The sequence below is a fragment of the Electrophorus electricus genome, chromosome 8, assembly GCF_041902795.1.
Source record: "Electrophorus electricus isolate QZ-2024a chromosome 8, ASM4190279v1, whole genome shotgun sequence".
Classification (NCBI taxonomy): Eukaryota; Metazoa; Chordata; class Actinopteri; order Gymnotiformes; family Gymnotidae; genus Electrophorus; species Electrophorus electricus.
The window spans coordinates 2,697,501-2,712,500 of NC_137504.1; the positions used below are offsets into that span (position 1 = coordinate 2,697,501).

The following is a 15,000-nucleotide window of genomic DNA, read 5'->3' on the forward strand; positions in this document are numbered from 1 at the left end:
AGATTATTGTTATTAGGATTATTGATAGCAGTTGATTAATTATTGTTGTTATCTAGTATATCTTTTGTTTAACATGTTCATTTCTTCATTAAAGCTTTGGCAATACAAATGTGAATATTTGTAACGCCAATAAGGCACCATTGAATTGAATTGAACTGAAAAGAGAGGAGAGGAGAAGGGTAGTAGGGGAGTTTGTCAGACTGAGTGCTGTTGTGTGAGCGTGTACTTCCATTTCAGATTCCCTTCTGCATGTGTACGTGTGTGTGTGTGTGTGTGAGAGAGAGGGGGGGTGTGATACCTCCACCAGCAGGTCCACCACATCTGAGGGCATCTTCTCAACGAGGATCTCGATCACACGCAGGATCTCTGCTTTGGCTCGGGCCAGAGTGGTGGTGTGAACGCTCTGTTGAGACTGGGAGCCCTGAGACTGCATCGCTGTGTGTCTGTGCACCTACATGCGCACACACACACACACACACACACACACACACACATCAACTACAGATGAAACTGGCAAGAGAGGGGTGTGTGTTAACACAGAGAGAGAGAGAAAGTGAGAAAATGTGTGTTTGTGTGTGAGTGACACTGAGTGCTTTTGTGTCTGCATGTATAGGAAAGACAAAGGGAGTTCATGACTGTGTGTGTGTGCGTAAGCAAGACCTCTTTGGCAATAGTGGTGATGAAGGCAGGCGGCCTCGCCGTGGCGATCAGAGAGAGGGCGTGGCGTGCGGAGCGGGCAGAGTCAGCGGACGGACTCAGCGGCAGACCCATCGTGATACTGAACACAAGAGGACAGAGAAGAGAGGAGCAGGGGGTGTGGGTATAGAGGGGGAGAGGGGAGAGAGAGAGCAGCAGCATTAGAATATATAGAGTGAACAGATTAGACTCAGCTTATTATGTCAGTTCAAGGTCAAAGGGATCACTCAAACAGAAAAAGCATAATGGACTGAGGCCAATACCCCCTACACACACACACACACACACACAAGCACAAAAGCACACCCACACACACGCACGCACACCCACACACAAGCACACTTCATGCACCAGTGTGCAAATTGCACAGTCAACTGTGTCTGAGGCCCCTTGTTAACAAATCAGCCCTGTGTGTGTGTGAGAGAATATGCATCAGTCTTGGTACTGTGATGTAGGACCAGATGAAAGTGCGTGGTTACTTTGGGTCAGTAGACACAACTTCTCAGAAACATGCAGTGTGAATACACTTACATCTTCATACATATTCAGAGACCACCTCCACCACTCAAGAGTTCACCTCTTGGTTCCCCCATCCCTCTCCCTCAGCTGTGCCAGAGTTGAGGCTTTGGGTTGTTCTCCCACCAAGCCTGCTCTGCTAGTGGTCCTCATATTCACTAATACACTCCTGAACTTACACTTACACACACACACACACAAACTCCTGTATGCATCTGCGCACACACACCTTCCAGCCCCAAGTGGTGAGCATGAATGCAGTTTGTGGAGAACAGCGAATCTGTAAAGCAGGAGTGTGGAGAATAGCAAGTCTGTGCTGATCCGTAACGCAGATGCACAGGGAGTTCAACAGTTTTCCCTCATTCACCAGCAGCATGGTGGCGGGTGAACAGCTGAGCTTTCTCTTTTCCTATGTTACTAAATAAACTCCATTTAATACCTCAGCTTAGAGGAAGATCAGACCCTGAGCCTTTCATACACAATTCATAAAGAGACGGATCCAGAGGGTCCACACAGCTTCCTTACTAATGTATTCAGACCTCCTCCAACCGTGGTCCTGTATCACACTCACGTGCTCTGCCTCAAGACCAGTGTACAGACAGAAGAGGTAATAACTAGAGGGCAGGAGCGTTTGGGTTGGCGTGGTAACACTCAGCTTTTAAACTGCAACACTGCAAATGTGTCCCAAATACATCATAAATCAGCCCGTGTGTGTGTGTCTGCATGTTTGTGAGAGAGCACACAAACACACAAAGAGTTTTCCATGCTGTCAGAAAATAATTCTAAAAAATAAACATCCCAATTGAAATTTCTGGGTACCCCCTCTGTCAACTGGTCCTGAGACTGACTACTGAGCCTACTGAGCCCAAACAGCACTGCTGACCCCAGTCCAAAGAAGCCCATCTGGAACTCTGGGACGACGACACCAAAACTAGATCTAGCTGGACCTAAACAGAGATGATGAATGATCAGAATATCTCCACACTGTCAGAGATCCAGAGCAGAGAAAGACCTCACCAAGCACAGACACAGTGAGCACAGTCTGGCCAGAGAAACGGGCAGATGCAGTGCCTCCATGTAGTATTCAACCCCCTGCAGATTTTGCAAATTCAACAATTTGCAAATAAGGTAGAGCCTCCAAACTTTTAACAAGAGTAGCATTTCTTAACAGATGCCTAAATATTACAAACAAAAAGTACAAGTTGCTCAATTAAATTCTAATACATTTTAAACATAAAAATTAGAGTCAATTATTCTTCAACCCCTAGGTTTAATATTTTGTGGAATAACCCTTGTTTGCAATTACAGCTATTAATCGTTTTTTATAAGACCTGATCAGGCCGGCACAGGTCTCTGCAGTAATCCCACTCCTCCATGCAGATCTTCTCCAAGTTGTCTAGGTTCTTTGGTCATCTCTTGTGGACTTTGATCTTGAGCTCTTACCACATGTTTTTAATTGGGTTAAGGTCAGGAGACTGACTAGGCCACTGCAACACCTTGATCTTTTCCTCTTAAACCAGGCCTCGGTTTTCTTGGCCGTGTGCTTGGGGTCGTTGTCCTGTTGGAAGATGATATGACGACCCATCTTAAGATCCATGATGGAGGAGCGGAGGTTTTTGGCCAAAATCTCCAGGTAGGCTGTGCTATCAATCTTCCTGTGGATGCAGACCAGATGGCCGGGCCCCTTGGCTGAGAAGCAGCCCCACAGCCTGATGTTGCCACCACCATGCTTAACTGTAGGGATGGTATTCTTGGGGTCATATGCAGTGCCATCCTCTCGCCAAACGCCCCGGGTGTGGTCAGCACCAAAAGACCTCGATCTTGGTCTCATCAGACCAGAGAACCTTGAACCAGTCTGCCTCAGAGTCCTGCAAGTGATCATGAGCAAACTTTAGACGGGCCTTTATATGATGCTTTGAAAGTAAAGGTACCTTATGGGCTCGCCTGGAACGGAGTCCATTGCGGTGGAGTACGTTACTTATGGTATTTATTGAAACCAATGTCCCCACCGCCATGAGATCTTCCCAGAGCTCCCTCCTTGTTGACCTTGGGTCAGCCTTGACCATTCAGACAAGCCTGGCCTCAGCACGGGAGGAAACTTTGAAAGGCTATCCAGGCCGTGGAAGGATAAGAGTAGTTCCATACGCCTTCCACTTCCGATGCTCCCAACGGTGGAGACAGGTAGGCCCAACTCCTTGGAAAGGGTTTTGTACCCCTTGTCAGCCTTGTGATTCTCCACAATTTTGTCTCTGATGGCCTTGGAATGCTCCTTAGTCTTTCCCATGTTGACCATGTATGAGTGCTGTTCACTTGTTTGGGGAGGGGCTTTTATAGTCAGAAAAGGTGGGAAAAAACAGAAAATTAATCCAAGCATGTGAAGTTCATTGTTCTTAATACCTCAATTGCTTCTTAATACTTGAGGGAACCAAACAACATTCTGGTGGTTTGAGGGACTGAATAATAATTGACCCTCTGGTAAACTTTGCAAAATTAAAAAAAAACAAACGAACAGAGAAATAAGATAGTTTTCAAATGTGTAGGCGCCTCTACAGTCCAAATTTCACAATGCTAAGTTAACTCCAAATGTGAAACCTGCAAAACCTGCAGGGGTTGAATACTACTTAGAGGCACTGTACAAACAACCCTGGCAGCCCAGAGAGATTGCGTGGTCACTGTGAGATACGGTCGAGACAGAGCAGCACTTTCGTTTTGAAAAATTACCACAGATTTGCCTAAATTTTGTAGTAAAATTGAAGAGTATACTAACAAATACACAACCTCTCAACATGGTGAGACACAGTAAATAAGGCACTCCACACCTCTCGCTATATAATATTTATCCTATAAAACTATTTACTGTTTTTATTAATGATTTTGTTTTATCTAGCTTATTATAATTTATTGCCACTATTATTTACAAATTATTTTGTTACTTATGGCTATTAAAACTACTATCATGTTCAAATTCTATTTGCCTTGGCAAAATTGCACCTGGTACAGTCAGGGCAATAAAGCCCTGAATTGAAACGTGTGTGGGTGCAGGTGTGTGTATGGGGGGTTGGGGGTCATCACTGTTCATGTTTATGTTTTGTTGTTTTGTTTGTGTGGTGGTGTTGTTGTAGTCATCAGCATGCCCAGTGGGGTTTGCACTCAGAAACACTTTGTCCAAATAAAGCAATAAAAAGAACAGGCACTCGTCTGACTCGTCATCCTCGTAAACCCCACTTTCATCACCATCATCCTCCTCCCTCCAAACCCACAGCTCCCTAACCAATCTCAAACATCTCATATTTTATGGACTGTTTTGGTCTTATTTTTTCCGTCATTTTTTATTTACATTTTTTTTCAAATTAATTAATTAATTATTATTTTAGAAAAATGTCACTAGACAAAAGAAAGAAGGAATGGGCTACAACAAAGAAACACAAATGAATGAATAAGAGACTTGGTAAGTAAATAATAAAACTTTGGGTAATTAAATAATAAAATGATATAGCAAAATAATACCAATAATTCAATATAAAAAATTCATTGTCAGCTGCCTATTTATACAAGTATTAATAGCCTTGTCCAAATTCATCATCAAAAATGTCATTTAAAAAGTCAAAGTAATATATGAAAATATTTTTTAAATCAGAAGAAAAAACCCAAGCCAACATTTTATAATACAGATTAACGCAGATGGAAATATAAATATATCAAAGAAACATGGAAATATTGTTTTATCTGACATTAACTTATCAAAAAAGACTGCAAATCAAATTGTATATAAATAAGTTTTGCTGTAATTTACTTTAAAGAAATATCAATCTTTTTGAACCTTTTATTTTTATTCTAAAGATGGAATTAACCATGTGAGAGGAGGATAAGCAGAACTACAGCAGAGCCCTAACAGGAGGAAGTTCATTTAGGCTATAGAAACCCATCCATTCCTTCACCCTATTTATTTAATCTTTGAGATAAAGAGTTTCATGCCTTAAGCATCCACACACACACACACACACACACACACACACACTCTCCCCCCCCCCCCCCCCCAAACTCCACCTCCATTGAATGAAATTAGAAATCAATGATTTCAGCAGTCTGTCAGGTACAGATAGGACATTCTGTGACGATACCACATTCCCGCTGGCCTGAAAAAGTTTATTCCTAAACATATAAACACAACATATACACAGAGCAGTCGTTTAGTCTGATCCATCCCATGTTGGTGACAGCTAATAAACTGTATGAGCTACACAATATTACCAGTCATTTAGGTCAAGTAAAGGAATGAAAAATCCATCCATACAAAAGTAATTTATTTAGTATTTCATTAAAAATATATACCTCACTGATGCTACTGTAATGACTATTGCCAGTTGTTTACACATAGGACATCTTTGTATTTCAACACCATGTTTCATATTGCTTCACCATGTCCACATACAAAAATAATGACACGGCCAAGAATCCGTACATGCGTGTATATGTGCACGTGTGTAATTGAGATGCGTGTGTGTGTGTGATTCGGGCAGGGTGTGTGTGTGCACGCGTTATGAGTGTGGTGTGTGTGAGTTGGGTGTAGGGTGTGTATTTGTGTAAGAGAGATTGGGGTGGGGCGTTTGTGAGCGTGACAGTGATGTGTGCGCGTGCACACGTGCTCACATACGTCTACGCCGAGCGTTCGACTCATCGTGAGAAAGTACGCAGACGTCTCGTTATCGGCGGGGGATTACTGCTGAAATCAGCCCATTCGCATGTGCGAGGATTCCAGACGTGCCCTCTCTGAAAACTCCACTTACCAAATTAGTCGATAACCTCCGCCGAAAGACGGAGGCTGAGCCTTGCGGCCGGAACGCCGCCCACTGTCCCCCTCCTCCTCTTCCTCTGAAGAAGGCAGACAGGACTTGTGGGGCTGTTGTGTGTGTGTGTGTGTGTGTGTGTGTGTGTGTGTGTGTGTGTGTGTGTGTCTGTGTAACTCTGGTGAGCTCCTGGCTCTACTTTCCCTCATTGATCAGGACGATTTCACAAAGAAAAAAATAATAACAATAAATATTTCACATTTATTCAGGTTTTATGCACATTTTTGGGGCAAAAAATAACATGCATATTTGTTTATCAGGGTCTTTAAACACCAACAACATAAATCCCCTCACAACACAGACATGGACCGTTTTTAACGATTTATTTTCAAAGGAAAGAGGCAGAAATAATAAAACTTTAGCATAATTTATAAAGCAAGGAGGGTTTCAAAGTCCACGAGTCCCTGAAATATCTATTTCTCTAAGCCTTTAGAATGTCCTCTAGGTCATACTCCCAGCTAACGCACACTTAACAGCCAGTTTTGTAATGCTCCAGAATAAAGGCATTTTATGCTACCTAAAGCTCAGAGTCGCTCCCCATCTTTCCAATTGGACAAAACCACACAGGATTACCAGTGACTGACAGTTCCGTTATCCATTCGACTTGAGTAATGCATTATCTTGTGCTGTGGCCACGTCAGACATGCAAACGATCACAGGGGCAGGGAACGGCTCCATCTTAGCAGAATTAATCAATAAATATTTGTAAATAATCAGTCAATCCTATTTTTATTTCTCATCATATTCATATTTAATTTAGGTAGCAAGCTCTTAAAATAAAACCATCCAGATTACAACAGAAAAGACATGTGCTTATACAGTACAGGTGTTTAGTAATAGCAGGGGCAGGTGGTTGGTAATAGCAGGGACAGACGGTTGGTTAATGGCGGGGGCAGGTGTTTGGTAATGGCAAGGGCAGGTGTTTGGTAATAGCAGGGGCAGGTGTTTGGTAATAGCGGAGACAGGTGGTTGGTAATAGCGGGGACAGGTGGTTGGTAATAGCGGGGACAGGTGGTTGGTAATAGCGGGGACAGGTGGTTGGTAATAGCGGGGACAGGTGGTTGGCAATAGCGGGGACAGGTGGTTGGCAATAGCGGGGACAGGTGGTTGGTTAATAGCGGGGACAGGTGGTTGGTTAATAGCGGGGACAGGTGGTTGGTTAATAGCGGGGACAGGTGTTTGGTAATAGCGGGGACAGGTGGTAGGTAATAGCGGGGACAGGTGGTCGGTTAATAGCGGGGACAGGTGTTTGGTAATAGCGGGGACAGGTGTTTGGTAATAGCGGGGACAGGTGGTTGGTTAATAGCGGGGACAGGTGGTTGGCAATAGCGGGGACAGGTGTTTGGTAATAGCGGGGACAGGTGTTTGGTAATAGCGGGGACAGGTGGTTGGTAATAGCGGGGACAGGTGGTCGGTTAATAGCGGGGACAGGTGGTTGGTTAATAGCGGGGACAGGTGGTTGGTTAATAGCGGGGACAGGTGGTTGGTTAATAGCGGGGACAGGTGTTTGGTAATAGCGGGGACAGGTGTTTGGTAATAGCGGGGACAGGTGTTTGGTTAATAGTGGGGACAGGTGTTAAGTGAGTGTTAAGGGAGGGGGAGAGAGAGAGAGAGCTCATAGCTCTAGCCACAGTGCACATATGAGCCAAGTTAAAGAGACGCCGCTTCAGTAAACAGCGTCTTGGCACACACAGAGAGAGAAAGAAAGAAAGAAAGAAAGAATGGTCTGGAGTAGGCACGTACGCGCATCCACTCAATCAGGTGGAAATCAAGACAATTTCTCCCTCACACACACACACACACACACACACACACAAATAAAAAGAAAGAACTTAACCAAACAGATAGTTAGACTGCATAAAATAGTTTCTTCTTGCTGAAAAAAGATGAAATGTGATTATTTGACAGTGAGAAGCTGATTACTGGGAATAAGTGGTTAAATGACAGGCACACTGTCTCCAGTCGCCTCAGCTGCAACCCCTCTGCCAATAACTGATCAATGACTTCGATCAGAAGAGCAATCGGCATAAAGGAAGCACCTATGGAACCCTAAACATACTCTGTACCAACACAACACACACCCTGCTATGACTGGCCGCAAGAATTACACAGCACTAATTAAACAGCACAAGCACACACAACCCAACTGAAGATGTTTGGAGCTGCGGTATGCATGTTGCAGGATGAAAGAGAGACTAAAAAGCAAGCAAACAAGCAAAAAAAACGTTAAAAAGTTTTACACTTTGTGCATCATTTTTTTTTACCTTATAGCTGATAAAATGCCAAAACAACTAAAAAAAACGTGGATTATTTGACCTATTAGTAAAAGATGTCTCTTTATTCTCCCAAGCACTCTCCCTGTGTGTGTGTGTGAAGGTGGGCTTAGGTTAGTATGAAGCAGTGAGAGTGAAAGAAGCCAGTTGATGAGTGAGACACACTTTCGTCCTCCCCCTCCCTCTCTCCCCCGAAGACCCTCTGCGCACACACACATTCCATTCAAATCAACACGTCCACCAAGCTCAAACATCCACTTTTATACACATTTATAATGGCACAACTCATTTATATTATACGGACATACATCCATACACACACAGTCACATATGGACATGGACATGCGCGCGCGCACACACACAGACCCTTGCATACACACTTGTACACACAGACACACCCTTGCATACACACTTGTACACGCGCACACACAGACATACACACACCTTTGCATATACGCTTACACAAGTGCACACAGACAGACACACTTACACATACGCACACAAGCATGCACAGTATGCCATCAGTCTGTACAACACTCTTCCTCTCTCTCTCACACACACACAGACTAATTTTAGATGTATTATGTATGCTAGAGACATATTCACCTAATACAAAAGATGCTAAGATCAATATCTCTGACTCCTGAGTGAGGCAGCTAAAGTGTTAGAGAAGCTCAATAGCTCAGTCAGACATGTCTTCTACAGCTCCAGTAAAACACACACACACACACACACACACACATACGCACACACGCTGACCACATCTCCCCTGGTTGCTAAGTGAATTTTGCCCTCGTAAATAACCCAGACCAAAGTGGCCATTTTGGCATGGGGGTCAAGCCATGAAGAACGTCTCCAATGGGCCAGGAAGACAGAGTGAGAGAAAGAGACACAGAGAGACAGACAGAGAGAGAGATAGAGAAAGAGAAAAGGAGTAAGGGACAGAGACTGAGGAAGAGAAAGAAAGACATGGAATGAGGGAAGGATAGAAGGACCAAGAGAGTGCAGGGAGAGAGAAAATAAAAGAAAGAAAGAGCACACAAGCCAGAGCGGCAACGAGACAATAAAATCACCATATCCCCTCTCTGCCTCTCTCTCCCCCTCTCTGCCTCTCTCTCCCCTCTCCGCCTCTCTCTCCCCTCTCTGCCTCTCCCTCCCCCCTCTGCCTCTCCCTCCCCCTCTCTCTACCCCTCTCTGCCTCTCTGCCTTCTCCACCTCTCTCTACCCCTCTCCCTCTACCCCTCTCTGCCTTTCCCCTCTCCCTCTCTCTCCCCCTCTCCCCTCTCCCTCTCTCTCCCCCTCTCCCCTCTCCGCCTCTCTCCCCCTCTCTCCCCTCTCCGCCTCTCTCTCCCCTCTCCGCCTCTCTCCCCCCCGCCTCTCTCTACCCCTCTCTGCCTCTCTCCCCTCTCTGCCTCTCTCTCCCCCTCTCCGCCTCTCTACCCTCTCCGCCTCTCTCTCTACCCCTCTCTGCCTCTCTCTCCCCCTCTCCGCCTCTCTACCCTCTCCGCCTCTCTCTCTACCCCTCTCTGCCTCTCTCTCCCCCTCTCTCTCTCTCCCCCTCTCTGCCTCTACCCTCTCTGCCTCTCTACCCCTCTCTGCGCCTCTCTCTACCCCTCTCTGCGCCTCTCTCTCTGCGCCTCTCTCCCCCTCTCCGCCTCTCTCTCTGCCTCTCCGCCTCTCTCTCTGCCTCTCCGCCTCTCTCTCTCTGCCTCTCTCCCCTCTCCGCCTCTCTCTCCCCTCTCCGCCTCTCTCTCCCCTCTCTGCCTCTCTCTCCCCTCTCCGCTTCTCCCCCTCTCCGCCTCTCTCTCCCCTCTCTGCCTCTCTCCCCCTCTCCGCCTCTCTCTCCCCTCTCTGCCTCTCTCTCTCCCCCTCCTTGCCTCTCTCCCCCTCTCTCTCCCCCTCCTTCTTTCAGTGTTTTCTTCCCTCACTCAGTCGGTATGTCTCTCTACCTGTGTGTCGCTGGTATTTTAAGCGTGCTAAGTGTAGCCCCCCTCCCGCGCCACGCCACTGGACCCAGCCTGAAAAATGAGCACCATTTTGCGCTAACCCTATTAGCACGCAACCCCCGAAAAAAGGCAGACATATTTGTATTCATAATAAATTTGCTCCGATAGGATTTCATCTTAATGACATAAGCGCAGGCTGGGGTTATCCCTCACGCTGCGTCACGTCCTCACGCTAACCTCGTTTGAAGGTTAAGCTCCAAACATATGGGCCGACCCTCTCCTTCCTAAAGGTCCTGCCACACAGCAACACTGACATCATTACATCATATTAATGCCCTCCAATCTCATTATGCCGTCCTCCCCTCGGAGGAAAAGAGACGTTTCCATCCACGTTTCTCAGGTCAGCTGGAGGAGGGAGAGAGAACGGGAGAAAGACAGAGAGAGACAGAGAGAGAGAGAGAGAGAGAGATTTGGATTCTGTTTGGAACAAAAAGCTTTGTTCTCCAAACGTCTTGAAAGTGGTGTAGGGGGAAATAAGTGAAGAGATTTTCTTCTCTCAGAAGTGCGGAGTGAGTCAGGGCTGCAGCTTAAGCCCAACTCCATTTACACAGTGGTGCCAATGTTCGAACGGTCCCTGGGTTCTCTCTGCATGACATCAAATGCCCTGTGCAGATGAACTGGCTCTGCTGACTCCCACTGAACAGGGCCTACAGCACAACCTTGACCTGCTGGATCAGTACCGCCAGAACTGGCGTGTGGCACTGAACCGCCTGGAGATACAGCCTAGAAACCGAACCGTCCTGGGTGGCAATCCTAACCTAAACAAAAAGTTATGATATTTCAAAAAAGATCCAGATTTCATTTTAATCCTGCAGTAAATGAACTCAGAGAAAAAGGGCGTAGAGCTTCCTGTACATAAAATGACAAATATTAAAATTTGGCTATAAATATTTGAATCAATTATTGAACCCAATGTGGCAGGGAGGTGTGGGGTCTGCTTAGTAATCAATAATTTGGCAAATAGGACAAAAACCCGACGGAGTCTTGCTAAGTTTTGTAAACAAATCCTAAATGTTAACAGAAACACCACAACTAATGCATGCAGGGCAGAATTAGGCCAATATTCATTTATTATAAAGATACACATTCTGGATGCACAGCCCCCCTCACTCACACCATTACAAAAGTCTTTAATACTGAGGCTAAGCAACCAGAGCAAAAACAACAAACCTGATCAGAATGAACCAGACCACAACACGTCAAAATCATACCACAAAGCACAACGCAATGTTATCTGGCCCTAAAAACACTATGGCAGACTACCTGACCACAGTGACCGCTAAAAAATGCAGAACCACCCCGATGAAGTCCAGACTCACGGAGCACCGTCTGGGCAGACACACAAAATCATGGCTGCCAGAAGAGCAGAGAAACCCAAGAAGAGCTACACTCTCTAACCAAATGCTACAAAGGATGGGAGAAGATTCTTTCCACAAAAATTCATACTAAGCGTCCCACATTTAACTGCATCTCAAAGATCCAGAGACGACCAGACGTGGTAGGGAGTGCAGGGCATTAGCACACCACAACCTCGTCTGCTGCCTGAAACACTGTCATGGACAAGCTAGAACACAAACACGCTGCTGCTCTACTTCAATGTTTCTAGTTCATATTTCTGCCATTGTTTTCCCCAAATTCTCAAACTGTAACTCAAGCGTTGACAAGAAAAATGTCAAAAGCGTTTGTCATGCCAATCTCGGAGTGAGCCGATTTGACAGACAGAGAGACAGATAGAAAGAGAGACAGACAGACAGATGAGACAGCATGAAACTGAATTCTGTGAAATGTGTCGATATGGTGCATTTCTCTCTCTATTCAGAACGTGATTCTCTAAGGTGTTTGAAATAGCTGGTCGATGTGACATCACATCATTTTGATGTGACATCTGTGTACGGCCCTCACTGCTGGATCGGTATGCCTCTCCGTGTACGGCCCTCACTGCTGGATCGGTATGCCTCTCCGTGTACGGCCCTCACTGCTGGATCGGTATGCCTCTCCGTGTACGGCCCTCACTGCTGGATCGGTATGCCTCTCCGTGTACGGCCCTCACTGCTGGATCGGTATGCCTCTCCGTGTACGGCCCTCACTGCTGGATCGGTATGCCTCTCCGTGTACGGCCCTCACTGCTGGATCGGTATGCCTCTCCGTGTACGACCCTCACTGCTGGATCGGTATGCCTCTCCGTGTACGGCCGTCACTGCTGGATCGGTATGTCTATCCGTGTACGGCCCTCACTGCTGGATCGGTATGCCTCTCCGTGTACGGCCCTCACTGCTGGATCGGTATGTCTCTCCGTGTACGGCCCTCACTGCTGGATCGGTATGCCTCTCCGTGTACGGCCCTTACTGCTGGATCGGTATGCCTCTCCGTGTACGGCCGTCACTGCTGGATCGGTATGTCTATCCGTGTACGGCCCTCACTGCTGGATCGGTATGCCTCTCCGTGTACGGCCCTCACTGCTGGATCGGTATGTCTCTCCGTGTACGGCCCTCACTGCTGGATCGGTATGCCTCTCCGTGTACGGCCCTCACTGCTGGATCGGTATGCCTCTCCGTGTACGGCCCTCACTACTGTTAGTGCCTTCTCTCTGAAAAAAAACTTCGGTTGACGTTTTGTGCTGTTATGTTTTTATCAACTTGATACAGTAATGTTGTCCTCGGTGGGGCCCCAGGCTTGGGCCCCTGCGGCCTGGCCCTCTAGGCCCAATGTCCCCGTGTTGGGGCGTGAGAGGTGGTGTGGAGCACGGAGGGCTGGGGAACTGCCTGGTGTGCTGAGTCAAAGTCAAAATGTGCGTGAGAGAAAACACCCAACATATACAATATCTAGGAATGGGATTAAGACTGGGATTGGGACCGGGATCAGGAATCTCTGATGTAGCTCACCAGCACATGAGCGTTATAACCAGCCTGGGACATAATTAGGAAGTGAATATAAAAAGGTGTCTGAGTGTGTGGAGTATATTAATTCCCAATGCATGTATGTATATATATAGAAAACAGGCCTCCACAGAAGCCCCTGTGTGAAAATATAACAAAATTAAATAAACAAATCAAAGCATAAAGGGGAAAAACGTAAGTTCTGTCAATTGTGTGTGTAGAGCTGATCTGGAGGAGTGAATTCAAGGGATTAGAAATCTGAATGAGTGAGAACTGCTGAAGATGTTCCTTTCTGAATGACTGTCTGTGTGTGTGGTGTACTCACTAGATCAGGTCAGAGGTATGTGAGTGCATGTGTGTACTAACTTCGCCAGCTGTTTTTCAGCATCTGCACACAGTTCCAGCAGACCCATGAGCACTGCAGACACGTCCATATATGGCTCCCACACGGTAAAGCCTCGGCCAATCAGATCAATGGCTGTGCGGCGGATGGTACTGTGGGCAGGAAGTTTGGGGCTTGGGGGCTGCAGCAGCAGGAAGGTCAATGCCTTACCTGAGAGAGAAAGAGAGAAAGAGACAGAGAGGAGAGAGAGCGCAAGAGTGAGAGAGAGAGAGACAGAGAGGAAGGAAGAGAGAGAAAGTAAAGAAGAGAAGAGGAGATTAGTAATGTGACTGAAAACATTTTGAAATGCTCAGTTAATTCAGTTCAGTGAAACTAGATCTGTTCAGTGGCATAATGTAGTTATAGTACTGCCAAAGCCCAAAAAGAAAAACATAACTCAAACTTTTAAAGGCCCGTGGCTTCATACAGAGAAAGATTCCAAGGTGCGAAATACAAAGTAATTTCCTGCTCTTCAAGTGTGAATGAATGAATGAAAATTTTTTGGTGAATTTTATTTTATTTTATTTTATTTTTTTTTTTGTATTAATGTTTTTGTTCAGGTAAATGTTACAGTGAAGAGAGATGATTTCATCCTTAATTATCATAACTGACAGATCCATACAGACAGAGGTGTGTGTGTAAGCTGAGAACAGCAGAAACACAGTGAATGTAAGAGTGCCTACTCAAGTGTTTAACTAGCCATTACATTACTCAATTGCTCCTGCACTCTCACACTGTCTTTCTCTCTCTCTCACACACACCCCCACCCACCCACACACACACACACACACCCACACCCACCCACCCCAGTGCACCTGTTTAAAAACAGTTTCTTTTTTACAAATCTATGTGCTTACACATACCTTATACACATTAAATACAGACACACTATATGGCCAAAAGTATGTGGACCCTTGACCATCCTGCCTATATGAGTTTGCTGGACACTCCATTCCAAAGCCATGAGCTTTAATATGAAGTTGCCCTCTGTTGTGACTAACAATCTCCACAAGCGGCTGGAGTGTCTGGTATTGTGTGTCCAAACAAGAGGCCCACAGACGCTGGAACGCTGAGCGAACTGACGCAAAAATTATGCCCTCGGTGGCCCACTCAGTGAGGTCTCCCTCACCGAGTGACGCAGATCCATCGAGTTGATTTTTTGGCCAAAGGTGGCATTCTGTGACAGGTCCAGATTTAAAGTCAAGTCAGCAAGCTCTTCAGTACAAACCCTTCTGCTAGTGTCTTCTGTGGTAATCACATGGCATCTGTGCTTGATTTTATAGACCTGTTAACAATGCATGTGGCTAACACACCTGAACTCAGCAACTAGGAGACCTGTCCACATACATTTGGCCCCTGAGTGCAAATTCTTACACAAACGCTGTGCACATTAATTACTGCTGG

General features: G+C 46.0%; 1 protein-coding gene across 3 annotated transcripts in view; it reads right to left on the reverse strand.

The window, feature by feature from the left end:
• wdr7 (WD repeat domain 7) overlaps positions 1-15,000 on the reverse strand; it is a 121,053-nt gene that overhangs the window by 19,500 nt on the left and 86,553 nt on the right. For all 3 annotated transcript variants that reach the window (XM_035527063.2, XM_035527062.2, XM_035527061.2), the window contains 3 exons: positions 13,581-13,767; positions 661-778; positions 299-451 (listed from right to left, as the gene is read on the reverse strand). In XM_035527063.2, the coding sequence (XP_035382956.2) occupies positions 299-451; positions 661-778; positions 13,581-13,767 (458 nt within the window). The remainder of the gene's footprint in view (positions 1-298; positions 452-660; positions 779-13,580; positions 13,768-15,000) is intronic.